Source organism: Symphodus melops (assembly GCF_947650265.1).
Source record: "Symphodus melops genome assembly, chromosome: 20".
Lineage (NCBI taxonomy): Eukaryota > Metazoa > Chordata > Actinopteri > Labriformes > Labridae > Symphodus > Symphodus melops.
The window spans coordinates 14728831-14750766 of NC_136710.1; the positions used below are offsets into that span (position 1 = coordinate 14728831).

The window sequence follows — 21936 nt, forward strand, 5'->3', positions numbered from 1 at the left end:
ACCAATATACAGTAGCTGCTAAAAGCGTTTTCTGGCTCAGGAAATGTTATTGATGTTCCTTTTTGAATAGATCTTCTCACTCTTTATTTTCACTCTTTGGTAATGGGAAAAATTCCACAGCAGGCATTCGATACTGTTGATCACAAATTATTGATCAACATTTTACATCAAATTGGCTTGTAATGCAAGCAGCACTATGGTTTGACAAGTATCCTTCAATTAGAGCACAATGCGTACAAAGGACAGGATCAACTTCCTTTTTAGAGGTCCCAGGGTTCGATATTAGGACCTATTTTATTTGCCATTTATAGCAATAATCTGTGTGAAAATCTGTCAGATGCCATGTATCACTTTTATGCTGATGCTACCCTCACTTGCTTGCTTTTATTACAGAAATAAATCCAATTTCACTCGGGCAAGGAAAGTGCGTGTTTTCATCAACCTTTCTTCCTTTGTTGGAATATGTAGATGTGCTGAACATGGGCAACTCGGCAAAATGTTTACAGTCATTGGATTGTATTGTTTAGATTTGTTACAGATGCCTACATGAAATCTGATTGGCCATCCTTAAATGTGCGAAGGATGGCTAAATCCTTCGCGCTTTCTTGGTTTGGTGCCTTCTTATTAATTTGCATACCTTCAGAAAACCAGAAGCTAATATGCCTTGCATTCCTGTGATGTTTTGAAACCGTCTGTTCCTCGTGTCCACACTGAGCTTAGAAAAAGAGCGTTTAGTTTTGCTGCTCCCTATACTTGGAACTCTCTACAAAATGACTTTAATATGGCTGACGTCATTTCCTTTGAAGCCTTTGGCTCGATCTTAAAGAACAAAAAATGTGAGACAATCGGACAGTGCCTGTGTGAATTGTAATGTTATTTTGACTAGCACTTTAACTGTAACCTAATCTGTTCGTTACAATTGTTTTTCGAAACTTATTCCCTGTAAATGTTTTTTAATCATGATCTTTTTATTATGACATGTGCTGCTGCCCTCTTTGCCAGGTCACCCTGAATTTCCCTCGGGATCAATAAAGTATCTATCTATCTATCTATCATCTTGTGAAAGGGATCTTGATCTCAATGGGTAAATTAACTGGTTAAACAAAAAAACACCTGCAGTCTTGTAAATTAATCAGTAGTGAATATAGTAGTGAATGCATACTTAAATTCATAAATAAAACTGAGCTCAAGGGGATAAATACTTTGTGCTAAGTATTACAAAAAATTGGGGATATATAACCTTAAATTGTTTTGGAGAATAACAGTCTTCTTTTCCTTTAGTTAAAATCATACAGATGAATATGTTGCCAAGACTTTTATTCATGTTTAAAACGCATTCATAGAGTTTACAGTTTGTTTAAACAATGGGATTATTATTAAATTAATGGAAGGAAACCAAGAATAAAAATGAAATGCCTCACTATCAAAAGAGAAAGACGGACGACACTTCAGTGTATTCTCTTCTACACTTACCAAATCTGCAAACTTAAAGTCTTTTGAACAATTTTCTGTACAGCATGGTCTAAACTTCTCTCATTTATTTAGATTCCTATAAGTGAAAAGTTAACTTGCTGATAATTAAAAAAAAACCAATGATTTAAGCTAGACATCCATTCATAAAATGATAAGAAATGTATGACTGCGGGTCTGAAAAAAAGGTTCTAAACTCTGTATGCTCTCTAAATAAATTAAAGTCTTCCAAGCAAAAAAGGACAGCCAAATGAGCAGCAACAGTTGGGGCTAAGGATGCAAGAAATTAATTATGTTTAGCTTTCTTTTTTTCCAATGTTGTTTGTTTCACATAGAAATTGTGATATTCAGGGATATCAATTTTTAGCCATTAGAAAAATCGTAATGGGCTTCAGTTTAATACTGCTACAATCAATCATTGCAAAAATAGGAAACAATTTCCTGAGAGTAGTGGAAAGCAAAAGTGATAAATAGAAGGCTTGGAACCAGGAATGAGAAGAAAAAACAAAAACTTTGACTTAAAGTGTTGTAAATCATGTTTAGGGGTCATCTCAAGCCATGAGCAGACGATGCACTTGCTGCAATTGCTGATGAGATAGGACAAGGCGGTGAACTTGCTCCTGTCCACGAATGCAGGGAATAGCAACTCGTCCTACAAATACTGTTCCTCCCTGTTTTTCTTCTTTGGCCTAGAAAACAACACAACATTTCTAAGTGATATAATATAGTGATATTTATCTGACTTAAAAGTAGATCAATCTGGCATTATTGATTCTGTATAGTTTTACCTTAACAAAGGACGAGACTGGAAAGGTGGCAAAGTCCGAGGTAGCTTTTGCACCAGGCTGGTATGAAACTACATGTTCAGCAACCTCTCCCTGAAACAGAAGTTTTTAAATGTTTGGTTTTGTATCATACTCAGCTTGTTGAAATAATAAGGACATTTTCATTCTGACATTGTCACCTTAAGTTTAACCAGGGCATCACTGAGATTCTGTAGACGGGCTGTCTGCTCAAGCAGCTGAGCACTAGCACTTACTGAAAGAAACACAAGAGGAAGAACAAGAAACAATATGAACAACTTCATTCAGCCGAAAACAAAAATAACCACAAACAGAAGAAAGAAGTCTAAAAACTGAGAAACCTGCTGTCTTCCCCGTGACATCTACTACTTTAACCTCTGCACTCAGCTTCAGAAGTGTTGCAAGTAGTTGGTCAGTCCTGCGATAGATGCCTGTGTTTAAACCATCTGGTGGCATCAAGCTTTCTTTGGACACATGTGGTAGTTTAGGAGGACACAGTGGAGGAAGGGAGGCTAGCTGGGCTTTCATCTTCTCAGCCTGCAATTAAAATGTAATTTAGGTTAGCTTCACAACGGTCTGGATTTCTACTGCAATAAAACCAAGATTTGTGTACCTTTAATCTATTGTTCTCATTCTTGAGCTGTTTAATGCCCAATCTCTGAGCCTCAACTTGGTTCCTGAGGAGAGGGGAGTCCACCACCTGTACTGGTCCTGCCAGGGATGGAGACAGACCTGCTGGGAAGAGAAAGAAAAAAATGGAAGAGACTTTTCATTACAATGAATGATGTCTTTTTATTCCCTACAATTTGTAAACCGTTTTTGTAACTGCTAAACTTTGATTGATGTCAGTAAAAAACACACTACTGTTGAGAAATAACAGTTTCACCAGTCATAGTCGAACATACCCCATAATGAGCTGCTTGACATGCTTTTATTCCAGGCAGTTATATTGGAGGACCTCTTTTAAAACACAAAATGAGAAAGTAATATACCTCCTGCAGATCCCTGAACAATGGAGGCAATTCCAGAAGATTGAGGGCCTCTTAGTCCTTCGATGGTCATCTTAGATTGGTTATTAATACGTTGTTTCAGCTCTGCCTTCTCTGCCTCCAGCTGGTCAATATCTGCCTGCAGAGCATCCATCGTCTCCTCAAACTCCCTTAGAAACAGAAGCAAGGCATGCAAGCAGTAAATAAAAACAAGTAAGGAACATTTGAAAAAAAGAAAAAAAAGGAGAACTTTGTCCCCGAAGTTAGAATCTATCTTACTTTTCTTTCTTCTTTAACAGGGCAAGGTTCTCATCCAGCTTGGTCTGAATTTTCTCCACCCGTTCATCTGCATCTTTGGTAGATGTGTCAAGCTTCTTCTCTAGTAGACTCAGTCGCACATTTGCCTCACTCAGTTCCTCACCCTGGTAAAAAGAGAAACAGCCAGAAACTGTTATTCCTGTTCTGTGACAAGTAAATGTAATGACTGCCATTTCAAAATGGCAGTCATTACATTTACTTGTTACAAAAAGGTTTCATGATGTTCATCAAAGGTGTTTCCTTTATGTCACCTTGATTTTGAGGGACCTCTTGAGCTCCTTGATAACAGTCTCTCTATCTTCAAGTTTCACTCCAAGACCCTCAGCGTCTGTCATCTCTGCCCTGACTGTGGATGCTCTAATCTCCACAGGAGGAGTCTGAGGGCATGAATAGAATTTTAAGCAGAGAAAAAGAGTTGAAAAGCAGAAATATGCTTGGAATAAATTATTTGATTAATCAATGTACTGTAAATTAGTTTTTACTTAAAAATACCTTGCCCTGTGGTCTGTCAGCATCGTACTCTCCTTCCTGCATGGCCGTGGCCAACTTATTCATGGCCGTAATGAGAAAGCTACACGACTGACGCAGACAGTCTAGACCGTTCACACCATGAGAGCCAAATACCTTAAATAAAAAAGGGTACATTGTGTCAGTCAATTCACACAGTTGCTTTCTTAAACAACCAGCGAAGATTAATTGTCCTAAAACAACATTAACAAATATACACATAAAACAAGAATGTTTAAAAAGATATGCTCAAGATCAATGTCTGTTAACAAATTGCTTTTGTTGTATACCTGATTTATAGCATTGTGTCTTTTAAACAATACAAGTAGGACTCCAGTAAAAAATAATGTATGTTCTATATAATATATCATTCATTTACACGTTAACTACCTGCTCCACAGCCTTGCAAGCTACGTCTTCCAATTTTAGAGCATTAAGCCCCTCCTGCTCCGCCAGAGTAGAAACCATCTGAGCGCCTGCTGCAGCCACCTCCTGAAGCACAGCCACCACTCGGGACTGCTGGCGCCTACACTCTGTTAGTGCCTCTGACACCTCCAACACAAGACAAAATACATGTCAATCATGTTGGTACCACAGAGATATTTTCTTTGGGCACCTTAATGTCAGTAACATTTTGTTAGAGAGAGAGAGAGAGAGATAGATAGATATAGATAGATAGATAATTTATTGATCCCGAGGGAAATTCAAGTTTTTTTTTGGTTTTTTTGTTTTGTAAAACGTATATGTTTTGTTTCACCCACTTTCTAATGTGTTCGTGAACTTGCTATAATTTTTCATTGATCATACCTGTAGGCCAAAATTAAGAGCTAGTGGTACTCCCACTACATCTGTTCCTGGCATGCGACGGCGGATCTTTTTGCAGAACTGTTTGATATCAGAGCAGGAAGTGTCCAGGTCTTTAAGAAGAACACTAAGGCCAGTGCTCTCCTGACCTGCTGCCAGAAACGATCGAAGACGAGATACCTCAACTCCCATGCAGTCCAGGGCACTCTGGGTAAACTGGATGGAGACGATTTCAAATGTGAAGTTACAAACAGCTGTACTGTAAAGTTGAACTAATTTATGATATTACATAAACACATTTTTATTACAGTCACATGGTTTGGATGCATTTTGGATTTTTTTTTATTAATATACTACTTGTTTGTAGAAACAAAGCTGTAGTGAAGCCGTTTTTTTTTTTAACTTTAACTATTTGCCAGAATTAAATTTAAAAAAATACCTTTATGTGGTCGGCCAGCTGCACTGTGCAGTCTTCAGTGTGATCTGCCAGATGGACACTGTACAGTTGCTAAAGGATGAAACAGTAAGAAAAGTATGCATTTGTCAATTATCACGTCATAATTAATTGCAGACTTTATAGAAGGAAAAAAAACAGGTCGAGTCCAACTCAAAAAAATCAAACTAGTCCACCCAGCCAATATTTAAAAGTACTCTAAGAACCCTTTATTGTTTTGAAAAACCAGAGGAATAAATAACTGATTGATTTGGAGTTCAAAAGACAAACATAACACTTTAACATAAAAATATTCCTTTGCTACCTGATAGTACTTGATGGCCTTAGTGAGAGGTTCCACCTGAATAGTCTCATCGAGTTGATCTTTATGCAGCAGGTCAATGAAATTATCCAGAGAGCGTTCATGGAAGCTCATCTCTGAGTAGAGCGTACCCATGCGTTTAAATACCTCCACGCTGCAATCATTCAGGGCCCTAAAACAACATCAGGAAAACAGTTCATTTATTTTGTAAAGAAAATTATAATTAATAATAATTCTGCACGTTTGTCAAAAGCCTAAAAAAAAAAATCTTTATTCCATTTTAATTTATTGTGTTCTGACAACAAATTGCATTTTATTCCTAAATTATAAGTGATAAATACTGTTCATATTTGTGGAGAGTGGTCTGTAGTAAGCTCAGGGAGTAGACCAGTCCAGAGGCAAAACTGCACTGTTCTCCAGGAGGCCCTCTGAGACCAGATCCATGGGCCATTTTCCCATTTAGGTCAAACTTCTCCTGGGCCTGTTTACTGATGAGCTCAGCCTACCAGTTTTTTTTTTTTTTTTTAGAAAAAAGACAAACAGACGCATACAAATGTGTTCATTACAGAACTACACCCCACACAGGAAAAGATGCCAATTTATGATGAATGATCATAATGAACATAAAGTGTACTCTTCTGTTCTCCTCGCAAACACAGATTTATACCTTACAGATGAGCCTGGGGATGAGCAGTAGGACCAAAATACAGTCGTGATCGCCACCATGACGGAGGAAGGAGTCTGGCATGAAAGAGGTGAGTAGAGATACCTGTCTGTTTGACTGAGCAACTTCCATTTTTCTAAGCTCCATCTCAATTGCCTGATAACACAGAGGGCAAGGAAATGTTGACAAAGGTGAAAAATTAGTATACTCCAATGAGTCAATAAACCATGCATGGAAGCAAATGAAGGTTTCCAACCTTGGCATAGGCCCTGGTCTCTGCAAACTTGATTTTGAAGTCGAATAGTTCAGCTGGAGGTTGATGAACTTGTTCAGTGTTTGCATTCTGCTGGCTGATCAACTCTCTGTTGGCCTCCTAGTAAACGGGAGAAAAAAAACACTTTCTGGCGTTGCATTTGCACAAAATGTAGGTGCCATTCTTCCTCATTAAATGTATATGAACTGACTATATTCTAATGGGCAAATTCCACCAGATGCATGTTTGGTCCAACTCTGATCTGTTACAACAGCGCAAGGATTCTATTTTTGCCTGATGTTGGAGCACAGTGCATACATTTACCACAGAAAAGGGACAGGACGTCAGAAAACAAAACACAATAAAACACTCACAATAAAACACTTCAGAACAATGATCGTACATGTGTGTTTGTTGATGTGTTTGAAATTCTTTTACTTTTTTCTATACTTCGCATCATCTTGCACTGTCCCGAGTAAATCTGTGAAATTATCGTAAGAATTCCTTTTTCTCAGCACTCCAGCTGTCCTGCTGGAGTATAATTATTATTAATTATAATTCTTGCTACGCAGTAAGAACGCATCAAGGTGTTGATGGACAAGGGTGCAGGGAGCTGTAGCGGATCGTAGCTGACACGCAATGCACACATCTGGTAGAAGTTCTGGGTAATAAGGCATGTTATTCTCCACTTCACCCACCTGTAGCCCAGCGGTGAGCTCTCTGTACTTGTTTATGGTCTGCTGGTAATCAGCCACAGTCTCTTGGGCAGCTTCTACCCTTTTGTCAGCCTCTCTGACCTTTGCTGAACCCAGGTCCAACTGCTCTCTTAGTTCCATTTCCGTTTCCCGGGCATTCTCCTGGAGTTCATCATTCATCTCATTTATAGCCTCCTATAATCACAGGCTTGAATTAGAGTCTTAAAACTTTGTAGCTCATTAATAAATAGGTCAGGAAACTTTTGACAATTCTGCTCCAACTTACTGCACTATAAGTAGCTGTAATGCTACTTATTTTTTATATTCAGCTCTTTCACAAATGAAAGTGATAGAATAACTTATATATAAAAAAAAAAAAGAATGCGTCAGTTGTGTAATTAGACAACAAATGCAGTTGTACAGACCAGATCGATCACTGTTTCTCTCAGCTCTCGAACTTTCTCCTCAAGGTCGAGGTTCCTCTCCGTTAAGGTCTCCACCATCTCCTCTGACCCAAGAGCAGCATCCACCTGTTTCAAGAACATTCACACAAATAAGTCATATTTATACTCCAGGTATGTTTATCAGCATTAATACATTAATTTGCTTTTAAATATTTAATTATTTTTAAATCAAGTGAACAGTATTCTAAGTTGTTCTTGAAGGTGCACTATGGTCTTCCTGCTCTATTTGGGATGGAAAAGACCTACCTTAGTCTGATTTTTTTTAAAAACCTCCCAGACAGCTCATTTGAAACATAAAATGGAACATGCACCTTGTGACAGCAAACACTTCACTTTGTTAATGCTCCAATTAGCTATTTTAATTGGCTTTTGGATCTGTAACAAGTTCCTCTTTTTCGTGGTTCAGTTAATGTAATTTTTTAACTACCGAGTGTTCCTTATTTTTTTTATTGGGACTGCTGTGGCTCAGTGGTGGAATCTGTCGTTTTTCAGAAAAAGGTCTGATGTGTCTCACTACATAGCAGCCTCTGCAATCATGGTGTGAACGGGTAGTCGGAAGAATAGAAAAGGAATAAACAACATTAACTCCATTTCACATTAAGCATTCTTTCAAAATAAAATCATTTCAATGTCAATCAGGATTCAGTTATGAAAGGAGCAATATGCAACTCTGACAAGAAGCATTTAAAATTGGTAATGCAGTCCAAATTCAAACATTTCAGAGAGACCTGCCCCCACCTCTCTAGAGTTGATACCCATGCATGTTGCTGTTTTGAGGACACAGAAGCTTCAGTCAGTTTTTAGGCGGTCGAGCAACATTACTGGTCTGGTTCTTTATTATTGACATCCAGGGAGCAAAATCAGACTTTACCTGTTCCTTTAGCTCATCAATAGTTGACTCCGCCTGCTTGAACTCTTCCTGCAATTTTTCCTTCTGAGTCCTCAGAGTTTCCAGCTCAGAGTTTTTTTTCTCCATCTGCTTCTGCAGTTTCACATGTTCCTGTTTCTCTGAAGAAGACAGGTCACGCATCCTAAGGGATTATCAAAAAAAAAAGTTTTGGTGGGAAGACCAATATGTTGACATCAAAAGCTAACCACACTCAAACTTCAAGGATACATTCTAAATCAGATATTTAACTGACCGAACCAATGCCTCTTTCAGTCTACCATTCTGCTCCTCAAGCTGTTTGACATGGTAACTTGAAGCAGCTCCATCAGAGCCTGCATGACATTAAAAAAAACACACACCAAAGTAAGTGAAAGCAGAGTACAAAAAAATAAATAAAAAATCCCTGGCAAAAAAATGATAAGAACAGCATGATACATAAGACAAACCTTTTTCTGAAATCTCATGCCTCAGGATCTCCAGGTCCATGGACAGCTCCTCCACTTTCTCCTTCAAAGTATCCACCTCCACTTGCAATGACTCAGCACGTTCTTCTGCCATCTCTTTGTCCAGTGTGGCCATTTCTATGGCGTCTGCTGTATCAGACATCTCTTCCATGTAACGGTCCTTGGCTTCCTGTGCTTCACGGGCTTCCTACAGGGAAGATGTACACCAATATACACGACACAGTCATGATGGCACTTTACTGCTTAATTTATTCTAAAGACTTAAGCACAGAGTCCGAAATTAACTTTTTGACTCAACACCAAGGTGGTGGGTAGATGGAAAAAATTCACCAGCCAAAATATCAAATTGTGTCGTGTATAGCTGTGTGTGTGTGTGTGTGTGCGTATATATATATATATATATATATATATATGTATGTATGTATGTATATACACACACACACACACACCTTTGTGTTGTGTGCCTACATGTGTCACACCAAGCATGGAGAAGAGAAAGAAGAGCCGAGAGCTGACTGAGGACTCAGGATACGCAGGATAGTTCGAATGGTGGATAAACATCCTCAGCCAACATCTACACAAGACTCAGGGTGCAGAAGTGTCAGCTCGGACCATGTGTCGTCGTCTGAATGAGACTGCGCTATGGCAGGAGACCGAGGAGAATCCCACTGCTGACAAAGAGACGTAAAAAAGCCAAACTGGAGTTTGCAAAAACTTAACGGAGTAAGCCTTAATCCTTCTGGGAGAATGTTTTGTGGACAGATGAGACTAAGAGCTTTTTGGAAAAGTACATCATTTTACTGTTTACAGAAAACAGAATGAGGCCTACAAGGAAAAAACCAGTGCCAACAATCAAACATGGTTGAGGTTCAATGATGTTTTGCCGTCTCTGGCACTGGGTGCCGTTCTGGAAAATTTTACTTAACGTGTACTACGTGCGCTATTTTATTCGCGCTGTACAAATGTCTCATATAATCTGTCATATAAAATGTGTCAGAAGTGTCTTACAATACTGCATGCACAGTATTTAGGGATTTTTTGTCTTCCACCTCCTTCTTCACCCTGGACAGAGTCACCCAGGCTCTTTCTCACACAATTCCATCTCCTTCTCAGCCTTGGGAGATGGTAAATAGTCATGTAGTGTCTTTTCTCACACTAGGGGATAGATTGTGCCCTGCCAGGTGGGCAGTGGCTCTATGTGGCGTGATGGGGGAGTGACGTAAATGTTCATTGAGACCAGATCGATCTTGGGGTTCTTTTTTGAAGTGATCTTCTAACTCTGTATTTTCACTCTTCGGTAATGGACAAAAATTCCACAACAGTGCCTTGACAGTGTGCAAGGAATCATGAAATCTGGAGACTATCAAAACATTTGCAATAGGGCCCAGTGTCAGAAAGCTGGGTCTGTGTCGGAGGTAATTGCCACAATTTCTGGGAGAAATTTCAGCAGTGCCAATATTTTCGTCCATGACTGTATATATCAAAAAATAAAGGGAACACTAAAATAACATCTTAGATCTAACTGAGTGAAGTATTCTTATTAAATACTTTGTTCTTTACAGAGTTGAATGTGCTGACAACAAAATCGCACAAAAATGATTGATGGAAATCAAATGTATTAACCAATGGAGGTCTAGATTTGGAGTAACACTCAAAATTAACCTTTGATGTAATGTCCTTAAAACAAGTCAAAATGAGGTTCAGTAGTGTGTGTGGCCTCCACATGCCTGTATGACCTCCCTACAACACCTGGGCATGTTCTGATGAGGTGGTGGATGGTCTCCTGAGGAATCTCCTCCCAGACCTGAACTAAAGCATCCACCAACTCCTGGACAGTCTGTGGTGCATTGTGGCGTTGGTGGATGGAGCGAGACATGATGTCCCAGATGTGCTCAATTGGATTCAGGTCTGGGGGACGGGCGGGCCAGGCCATAGCATCAATGCCTTCATTTTGCAGGAACTGCTGACACCACCAGCATATGGGAGCACAAGGGGTCTAAGGATCTCATCTCGATACCTAATGGTAGTCAGGCTACGTCTAGTGAGCACATGGAGGGCTGTGTGGTCCCCCCCCCAAAAGAAATGCCAATCCCACATCATTACTGACCCACCGCCAAACCGGTCATTCAGGAGGATGTTGCAGAGAGCAGAACGTTCTCCACGACGTCTCCAGACTCTGTCACGTCTGTCACATGTGCTCAGTGTGAACCTGCTTTCATCTGTGAAGAGCACAGGGCGCCAGTGGTGAATTTGCCAATCTTGGTGTTCTCTGGCAAATGTGTTGCACTGTGTTGGGCTGTAAACACAACCCCAACCTGTGGACGTCGGGCCCTCATACCACCCTCATGGAGTCTGTTTCTGACTGTTTGAGCAGACACATGCACATTTGTGGCCTGCTGGAGGTCATTTTGCAGGGCTCTGGCAGTGCTCCTCCTGTTCCTCCTAGCACAATGGCGGAGGTAGAAGTCTTGCTGCTGGGTTGTTGCCCTCCCACAGCCTCCTCCACGTCTCCTGATGTACTGGCCTTTCTCATGGTAGCGCCTCCATGCTCTGCACATTACGCTGACAGACACAGCAAACCTTCCTGCTGTAGCTCACATTGATGTGCCATCCTGGATGAGCTGCACTATCTGAGGCACTTGTGTCGGTTGTAGACTCCGTCTCATGCTACCACGAGAGTGAAAGCACCACTAGCATTCAAAAGTGACCAAAACATCAGCCAGAAAGCATCGGAACTGAGAAGTGGTCTGAGTCACCACCTGCAGAACCACTCCTTTATTGGGGGTAATTTCCACCTTTCTATTCCATTTACACAACAGCATGTGGAATTGATTGTCAGTGTTGCTGACAATTCTGTTTCAGAGAAGTGTGATTGACTTGGAATTACATTGTGTTGTTTAAGTGTTCTCTTCATTTTTTTTAGCAGTGTATGTATATACACTGCTAAAGTGTATATACATATATATGTATATATATATTATATATATATATATATATATATATATATACATATATATCATTTTGTTTTGTTTTACCTTCTTTGCCTCCTTGAGTTGTTTCTGCAGTTCAGCCTGTTGCTCTTGCATTTTGTTCTTCCACTCCTGAAGCTGCTCAAGTTGGATTTTGTGTTTCTCAAGCTCCTTTAGCTTGACCTTGTCCTCTGTCCGCTTCATCTTCAGCGTTTCTAGTTTTTCCTCGAGGTCCTTGACCTGAGCCCGCAGTGAGTCTTCCTCCTGTGAAGGGGAAAAACAAGAGAACCGTTGAAATACGCTTCATCTGGACTTCATGGGTCCCATTTTCTAAAATCTGCTGCAGCAGTGCTACTTTTAGTTCAGCACTGACAAAATCCCACCACCAAAAAAATAGCAAGGTAATACACTACTCACAATAAGATGTTATTTACACGAGTGCTTTTCCTATCTGGTCTGAATTTTAATGAAATAATTAATAGTTCTCTTTTCATAGGAATATTAATGAATGATAATTTTCATTAGTGCAATATTTATGAGTCATGTTTTTATATCTTTTACATTTTTTTTTTAACTTTTTGTTTATTTATTGTACAGCACTTTGGTCAGCTGTTGTTGTTTTAAAGTGCTTAATTAAATAAAGTTGGATTGGATTGGATTTATTACTCCAACAATTTAGACAATAACTAGAGTAGACTAGACTTTGTAGAGCACTTTACATTTGTGAATCTCAAAGTGCTACAGAGTTTAAAAGAATAAAAGAGTAGTTAAAACATATAACACATCTAAAAGCGAAATTAGTAAAACGCTTTTCTACAAGGATGAGTCTTAAGGCTTTTTTAAAAAGCAGCTGTAGTCTGTGGGGCCTTCAGGTGGTCAGGGAGAACATTACACAGTCTTGGGGCAACAAAAGAGAAAGTGTTTCCACCATTTGCCACAATGACAGCGACGTCTAATGCTCCTTACTAGCGTCACTATGCGGTTTTGAGGCAATGCGTTCCACTCCTCCACAAGTGCTACATGCAGTTCTGCCAGGTCACGCGGGGGTGGAGTACGAGCATCCAATTACTGCTTCATCTGGTCCTAGACGTGCTCTATGAGGTTCAGGTCAGGGGACATTCGAGCTGTGACAATTCTGATATGATGTGGTGGAGCATTATCTTCCATGAACAGAAAGTTGGGGGTCTGCTGGTGACCCCCAACCAGCATCGTTGGGGGTCGGTAGCAGTGTGTGCCTGCTACCGACCTGAAGGTGCGCTATAGCCAGGTGTTGCTACTCGTCCATTAAGAGATGTTGTGTGTTCACGGCTGCTTGAACGATGAACTGGGAATTGGGGGATGATGATGGGTTCTATGATGTCTCTCAGGTAAGAATGTGCAGTGACTGAGCCATCTACAATCACCAAATCTGTTTTCTGCTGACTGGTGATGCCTGCCCAGACTGTTGCACCTCCTCCACCAAAGCGAACCCTGGGGACCATGTTGACATCGGCGTATCACTCACTTCGCCTTCTCCAGCAACGCTGACAACCATCATTTCTGTGCAAGGTGACCTGACACTCATCAGTGAACAGGACAGTATACCACTGCTACATTGTCCAGGTCACATGGTCTTGTGCCCACTGTAAACGGTCACAGCGGTGTCTTAGTGTCAGTGGAGTCACCTGCAACGGTCATCTGGCATCAAACTAAAGCGGTGGAGTCGGTTGCGAATGGTTTGTCTGGAAACCCTGCTACCCCTCACTTCACATAAACAGGCCTGCAGCTGTGGCAGTCGAATAACATGTTTGAGTGCATAGGTCCTTAGGTACTGGTCATCATTGAGGTCCATCACTCATGGGGCTCCACTCCTGCATCTATCACAAACACTGCCAGTAGTTCTGCGTCTTGTTGCAAGTCTGCTGATAACACTTTGAGACACACCAAGTTCATCTGACTGCCTGCTACCGACCTGAAGGTGCGCTATAGCCAGGTGTTGCTACTCGTCCATTAAGAGATGTTGTGTGTTCACGGCTGTTTGAACGATGAACTGGGAATGACTTACTGACAATATCAGCTTTTTATACCCTCAGACTGTTAAAAAGGATGCCACATTGAAAAGGGTTGTCTTTTTGCTTTTGGTATTGGCCCCAATATCTAAGGCGCACTGTACACAGTGAGAGCACTATGTGGAAAACACAAAATGAGGCGTCTACTGCCTATCCCAAAAATCACTGAAGTGAAACAAACAACTTATGTATGATGGACCTCACAATATCCCTAACTTATTGTGAGTAGTGTAGCGGCTAATTGTAATATAGTTTGCTCCGAAAAGGCAATATCACAGTTCAACAATGCATTATCACCAATATTTTTACTGTGAGGACATTACTGAGGTAATTGCTTTGATAATAAACTCAATAGAGGTATTATCAGCATACATGCAGCCTTAAAAATCAATCTCTACCTGCTTGGACAAGGCAAGTTCCACCTGATAAAAAAGGTACATTGGTGAAGCTCATTAAAATTAGACTTTTTATTGATAGTTATTGGCATTTGTTTTGTAAATTGGCTTTTGTAATTGCAGTGCCGCACCTTGCTTGGAGTTGCAGGCACTTGGGCTGCCACTGCTGCAGGTGACCCGCTGGGCTGAGGCATAACAGGAGCTCCTAGTGCACCCTGGTGGGAGGACAGCCCAACCTCATTTACATCACCGGACAGGGAGGACGAGAGGCTCTCACGAGACGCCTGTTGATGGATGCAGGCAAGTGTAGTTAAGTGAAGAACCAGAAGAACAGGGAAATTACGTAAGAAGCCTTTAAATGTCACTAAAGATCAAATAATGTAAAACACAGCTTCTCCCAAAGAAAACATGCACAGCTTAGATATACCAAGTACAACCGTGATCATCCCCATTTTATGTGTTGTGCTCAGGTTGGCATCAAATATGATGTTCCCCTTTTCATGCAACCTCTCAGGACCAAAAAATTCCCCTCATGGTGTTCCACACAAACAAACCTGCCCCACAAATTCCCACACACATTACATTTAGTGTAATGACCTGGTGGAGCCCTTCACATGTGAGCCAAAAAACAACAAATTCCCAGTTTTGAGGTACCAAACCAATCACCACTCCCTGTCAAGTGAAAGTTGAGGTAACCTGATTTTAATGAGCATACCATGAGTGACAGACTGGGGCGGCCAGATGAACGTACCAAAAGAGAAGGGAGGGAGGTGGCAGGTGTGAGACGACCTGGAGCGCTCCACTGACACATTTTTATGATAAAGACTGTGTTAGGACTGAAGAATTATTTGTACACTAGTTCACTTGTACAAAGTTCGCTTGTCATTAGACAAAGCCTAAAATAATCTAATCAAAACATTTGTACCACTTTTTTAACAATGGAAAGCACAACAAATACAGTAACTGACTTACAAAGTGAGTCATTCAGTTAAAAAATTCCTTTTATGCACTTTCAACCTCAGCCAACGACTAACAGTACAATATTTGTTTCTTGCAGCCCACTACTCCTCAGTACTTTGACTGTGCTCCCTTCACCTGTTACAATGCACAAATCTATCTTTCAAATGTTATTCAGTGATTAGTGATCCCCACTTTTTCGCAAAGCTTGCTCTCTGACTCCATGGAGCTATATAACCATTATTGCTAAACTACCGTCAGCTGCTGTTGCTCTCTGTAAGCCGAGCAAAGGTAAGAGACCGTTGAGAACAAGCCCGTCGTCCCACCTGTCATGCTTTCGGGGACATTTTGGACTTGTCTGTAGGCAATGAAAATGGGCCTAAAGGCTTGTATATGCAACCAAGAGAGACAGTGAATGTCTAATTTTCACATCAGATTACAGTCTACTGACATATAGAGGCAAAAACATGAGTAACGTTTGTGAAAAGTTAAATATAGTCTCTTTACTTGTAAATTAACAAACAACCATGAGAGCTATATAACCAATATACACTGCTCAAAACAATAAAGGGAACACTAAAATAAAACATGCTATATCTGAATGAGTGAAGTATTCTTATTAAATACTTTGAGTTGAATATGCTAACAACAAAATCACACAAAAATTATCAATGGAAATTAAATGTATTAACCAATGGAGGTCTAGATTTGGAGTAACACTCAAAATTAAAGTAGAAAAACACACTACAGGCAGATCCACCTTTGATGTAATGTCCTTAAAACAAGTCAAAATAAGGCTCAGTAGTGTGTGTGGCCTCCACATGCCTGTATGACCTCCCTACAACACCTGGGCATGTTCTGATGAGGTGGTGGATGGTCTCCTGAGGGATCTCTTCCCAGACCTGAACTAAAGCATCTACCAACTCCTGGACAGTCTGTGGTGCATTGTGGTGGATGGAGCGAGACATGATGTCCCAGATCTGGGGAACAGGCGGGCCAGTCCATAGCATCAATGCCTTCATCTTGCAGGAACTGCTGACACCTACCAGCCACATGAGGCCTAGCATTATCTTGCATTAGGAGAAACCCAGGGCCAACCGCACCAGCATATGGTCTCACAAGGGTCTAAGGATCTCATCTCGGTACCTAATGGTAGTCAGGCTACGTCTAGTGAGCACATGGAGGGCTGTGTGGTCCCCAAAGAAATGCCAATCCCACATCATTACTGACCCACCGCCAAACTGGTTATTCAGGAGGATGTTGCAGAGAGCAGAACGTTCTCCACGACGTCTCCAGACTCTGTCACGTCTGTCACATGTGCTCAGTGTGAAACTGCTTTCACCTGTGAAGAGCACAGGGCGCCAGTGGTGAATTTGCCAATCTTGGTGTTCTCTGGCAAATGCCAAACGTCTTGCACCGTGTTGGGCTGAAAGCACAACCCCAACCTGTGGACGTCGGGCCCTCATACCACCCTCATGGAGTCTGTTTCTGACTGTTTGAGCAGACATGCACATTTGTGGCCTGCTGGAGGTCATTTTGCAGGGCTCTGGCAGTGCTCCTCCTGTTCCTCCTAGCACAAAGGTGGAGGTAGCGGTCCTGCTGCTGGGTTGTTGCCCTCCTACGGCCTCCTCCACATCTCCTGAGAGCGCCTCCATGCTCTGCACATTACGCTGACAGACACGGCAAACCTTCCTGCCACAGCTTGCATTGATGTGCCATCCTGGATGAGCTGCACTACCTGAGGCACTTGTGTCGGTTGTAGACTCCGTCTCATGCTACCACGAGAGTGAAAGCACCACTAGCATTCAAAAGTGACCAAAACATCAGCCAGAAAGCATCGGAACTGAGAAGTGGTCTGGGGTCACCACCTGCAGAACCACTCCTTTATTGGGGGTGTCTCGCTAATTGCTTATAATTTTCAGCTGCTGTCTTTTCCATTAGCACAACAGCATGTGAAATTGATTGTCAATCAGTGTTGCTTCGTAAGTGGACAGTTTGATTTCAGAGAAGTGTGATTGACTTGGAATTACATTGTGTTGTTTAAGTGTTTCCTTTACTTTTTTGAGCAGTGTATATGTATTCATATACGGTATATATTTCATATCATACTACACAATGTATAACTTCTCAATGACTTAAAACAATGAAGCTGTGCCTTGTACAGAACTCAAAACCTTAAAACATGTAAACCATTAAATCATTAAGTTATCAAATTTGATGGAGTTTGATCTGCCCTTTTTAGTTTAGACAAGCTCACCTTTGCAGAGCGGCGAGCAGAGGACTGGAGTAGAGGAAGAGGTGAGTTTCATAGAGGGATTTGCACACAAATATACAACGACCCAATGGCAAACCGAGATAAGAGATTAGCAGCAAATGAGACACATACTGTTAGTTCATATCCATGTATCATATCTTTGTGGGCTGCATGCACCATTAACAGTGTTTAAGAAAATAGTGGTAGTTTAACATTTAAGCCATTAGAGCAGAATAAAAATGTGAGCTCATGCAACAGAGTAAGTATCGTAACAGCAATGGACGTCAAGGCAAGAAAACAACACATACATATGAAATTATATTTAAAGTAATATTTCTCACTTCTTGAATGACTCTGCTAAATGCCTACACCAAACTAAATAAAGTGCAGAAACAAACCGCTGGTGAAAAATATGGAGCTTTTACAAAGGACCAAAAAGTGAAAATGACATTCATCAATAACAAACGATGTCACCATGTCCCATGCAAAAGTCCAACATGTGAAGAACTTAAATGACAAGTTGCCACTTGAGTGTTACTGACAACAGCCAAAGCAAAAGCAAATGCGCTTAATCAAATTGTTTCTACCTTTTTAACATTCACAGGTGTCTGCAAAGAAAACACAAATATGGAATCAAACCTAAAAGGTAAGAGGTGTTAGAAGAACATATTCCCATTGTACAAAAACGAGACGGGGAAAGTTGTAAAACAACCTCTGGTCAGAATAATCAAGTGATAAATTAGACTGACGACTGAAAGACACTCACAAAGAATATGTTGCTTTTCTTGTCTTATTAAATTTGTTCAACACACTTTAACAATTACAACTGCTCTGAAAAAGGATAGTGCAGACTACAAATATAAGTAATGCACTTAAAAATACTTGAAATATAGACAAGCCGTATTTCTCAAAGCAAATATACGCATTAATTTGGCAGGAATCCAACCATCTTTGAAGAGGCGTCATGTAAACAAACCGTCAAAAGAAAAAAAAAGGTGACCTACCTGCTTCGTTATTTTTGGAGTCTCTGGAATGTCTGGAGGAAACATTAAGAACTATTATCTACTGTTGTGTTATTATGAACTTTGAGGCACTTTGTTTAAAAAATAATTATGTATGTGTTGGGCACACTAACCTCTTTGTCTAGGAATCTTTGTAATGCCTGACTCAGGAGTATCTGGAGAGGTGGCACTGGAGCTTTCTTCCACCACCTGGATCTTTATAGAATTGCAAGGAAAGTTAGAGATCAGACAAAGACTTGGTGGACAACATAAACATTGTTGATTGTAACCATTAATGTAAAAAGAATGAATCATTGGATAAATCATCATATAACAGTACATTCATAGAAATAAAAGTACAGAAGTATTTTTTTTTAATTTGTCCAAGAAATATTTCACATTATTCATATCATTTGTTCCCTTGCATAATCTCAGGTAACTGGGAAAACTTGATACATAAACATAAATAATATTATAGGCTGAGTGTTTATTTACACTGTGAAAATCATGCACCTCAACCCACACTAAATCACTCCTGTCATTGAGAAAAATAAAGAAATAACTGATGGAACGGCCATATCCATTCATCTTTATATTTACAACTTATTAAATGTAACTTACCTGGGACTGTCTGACGAATATTCCATGATTTTCCTCACAGGTAAAGTAGCGTTTCCCTTGAACAGTTCCATCATTCTTGCCTTTGGGATCATTGAGAATGACACCAACCCACTTACCAGAGGCAAAAAGGGTTGCGCCAATATAGGCAACAGTACCACGCTGACCCTTCCCTATCACCTCTACTACAGAGCCAATCTAGGAGAGGGTGAGCAAAGAAACGAGATTATGATCATTCATAACTTGACAATAATCTTTTCATTTATTTTTCTTATCTTTTTTTAGATCATCTACCAACCTTTGGGGGTTTTCCACTTTCCACTGTTCCTGTACTGCTCATTTTGCTGATCAGTGGGCTTGTCAGCTGAAAGATTGAGAGATAAGAATTTTAAAACGTAGGGTTTATTATGACAAGGAAAAGAAACATGGGGAAGAAAAGATAATTGAGGCTTCAGTTGATTACTAACGAGCAAAACGTGGGGGACAGGAATGAAACAGTTAAAAAAAAAAGAGGTTATAGCATTGTATAGAATATATTGTTTAAATTAAAGAACTCATCAGTAAATCTCTTTTTATGTGTCTGTCTTGATCATACTGCAAAGGGAGTGGAAGAATACATGACATCAACATTTAATTATTTGCTGTCAAGTCTGCTCAGAACCCCAAATACATTGAATTGTTATATTTGCAACAACAGAGACTCTCTAATTCTTACAAACTCAGCTATCAGTACAGTCTTAGCAGCATGAGTTAAAAACAAGAGTATTAAGGGCACAAAGCAAAGCAAACAGACTCCTGCACTGAGTCATATGTTCTGGACCACAATACACTTCTTTATAAACTAACCATATTCCAAACTTGGACACACAAAGATGCTCATTCAAGAGAAACGAGGACTGCAGAAGAGTCTAATCCTTTTCGTGGAACTGTAAGAACATGTGAATTCACACTGCCAAAGGGCAGAAGAAATTATCTCTTCAAATATTTTATGATAGAGTGCTATGCCTGACTCAGGCAGTATATTCAGAGATAAAAAGAGGACATTTAAAAAATGTCAAGATTATTATTATTTTTTTTTTTACTAAACTTAAGTGGGGACAAAATCCAGCTCAAGGAATAAGATACATTATCGTATCTGCTCCTTATCATAAGGTAACCAAATCATATTCTTAAGGACCCATATTTCCAAGACCACCAATCCTACATCCAGTTTATGGTGAGTTAAAAAATATTAATCTTTAATAGTTTTAAGTTATATTGTGACATCTACTAATTAAGCAAATTAATCAATATTATATACAACAAGAGCTATTTATCAGCATTAAATGGTCATAGTACTTACTCGGGGGGTATAAGAATGTCGCCTGTTCATAGCCATGGTAGTGATTTCAGATTATTTCACCTCCGTAACAAGGATAAATCTCAAGATAATTTCTTATATATCTTATATCACAAACCTTCCTCTTTTAAGAGAAAGGAGAGGTCAATACAAGACTGCGATTTAAGGGAGGGATCAGTTTGTGGTGCATCACAAAACTTCACTACTCATGGTACATTCAAGTGTCGCTCGGTGGAGTTTGGAAGTAGTTCTGACCTAAATTTGTGTGATTTTAGTTCTGAAAGTTGTAAACACAGCAAAAATCAGAGATTACGTTACGAACAAGATCAGTGAAATATAACTGTCCCATGCGACATTTGAGCAAAAAGTTGATGTGCAATGTGTGAATTAATCCAAAAGTATGTTATGATTGACTAAACATATGTTTAGGGCAAATTGGAGACCCAATTCCTCTCCGAGTTTCCAAAATTCTGTTCCATTATGAGCAGGAGTTCATGCGCATTTTTCAACTCGGAAACTCGTTCTTCCGATGTTCCCGACACTACATGAATGCAACATAGTTTGTACAACGGGAGGGTAATGTTTTGTTTTGTAAAAGAAACGCTTGAAAATGTAATGACCTACAATAATGAGAACATGTGAATTCACACTGCCAAAGTATCATCTATATAATACTGCAACATTTGTTTTATCTTAAAATCATCATATCTCTCAAGCATTTGGCGTATTTGGCGTTGCCCTTGTTTAACCATGTCATTCGTCACCGTTACTAAAATATAAGTAACATTTTCTATCATGAAAAGGTAAATACAAAACATATGGGGGACACAAACCAAACAAACTCGCTGGCGTGCTGATACATGATACATACACAGAATATTACATTTAATTTCAATTAACTTTTCCTTACACCTTATTCAAATTAGTAAACTCAAACATTAGAAGCTAGCTAGCTAGCAAACTTAGCATTACAGCTAACGTTCATCGCTTACACTTTCCGTGTTTCGTTATAAGCAAGTCAAAGTTGGACAGAAATGAAACCCTATTATAAGAAGCTTACCGCTTCTATCAGTATTTCACAATGTACCCACCTGGCATACACAGAGAACAATGTTTATTTTAGCTGTATAGTTTGATCCAGTTAGTACTAGGAGAGCTCCTTATTTATTCTTCCTTTAGGTGTGTTTGTGGCGGTTGTTGACCAGCTTAAAGGCGCATTACCGCCTCCTTCTGGATTGGAGCGAACAACACTTCGGGCCTACTCATGAATTTCATTCAAT

At 40.0% G+C, this 21936-nt stretch overlaps 1 protein-coding gene across 8 annotated transcripts; it reads right to left on the bottom strand.

The window, feature by feature from the left end:
• Positions 1–1300: 1300 nt before the first annotated feature.
• LOC306841776 (dynactin subunit 1-like) lies at positions 1301–21873 on the bottom strand. Of its 8 annotated transcripts, none has more exons than XM_079371744.1 (32): positions 21748–21873; positions 19616–19681; positions 19321–19515; positions 18834–18915; positions 18703–18734; positions 18286–18306; positions 17702–17725; positions 15203–15289; positions 14619–14771; positions 14491–14514; positions 12111–12308; positions 9058–9262; positions 8865–8943; positions 8594–8753; positions 7684–7788; positions 7262–7453; positions 6567–6683; positions 6314–6466; positions 5988–6148; positions 5650–5818; positions 5331–5399; positions 4895–5107; positions 4478–4639; positions 4073–4204; positions 3832–3957; positions 3542–3684; positions 3266–3432; positions 2887–3005; positions 2615–2810; positions 2435–2508; positions 2259–2348; positions 1301–2159 (listed from the first exon to the last, which is right to left on the bottom strand). In XM_079371744.1, the coding sequence occupies exons 2-32, from the start codon at positions 19655–19657 to the stop codon at positions 2022–2024; spliced, it is 3828 nt and encodes a 1275-aa protein (XP_079227870.1). In that variant the 5' UTR covers positions 19658–19681; positions 21748–21873; the 3' UTR covers positions 1301–2021. The 8 variants fall into 8 exon arrangements, with proteins under 8 accessions (XP_079227870.1, XP_079227869.1, XP_079227876.1 ...); XM_079371743.1 differs by having other exon boundaries at positions 2887–3008; XM_079371750.1 differs by lacking the exon at positions 15203–15289.
• Positions 21874–21936: the final 63 nt, after the last annotated feature.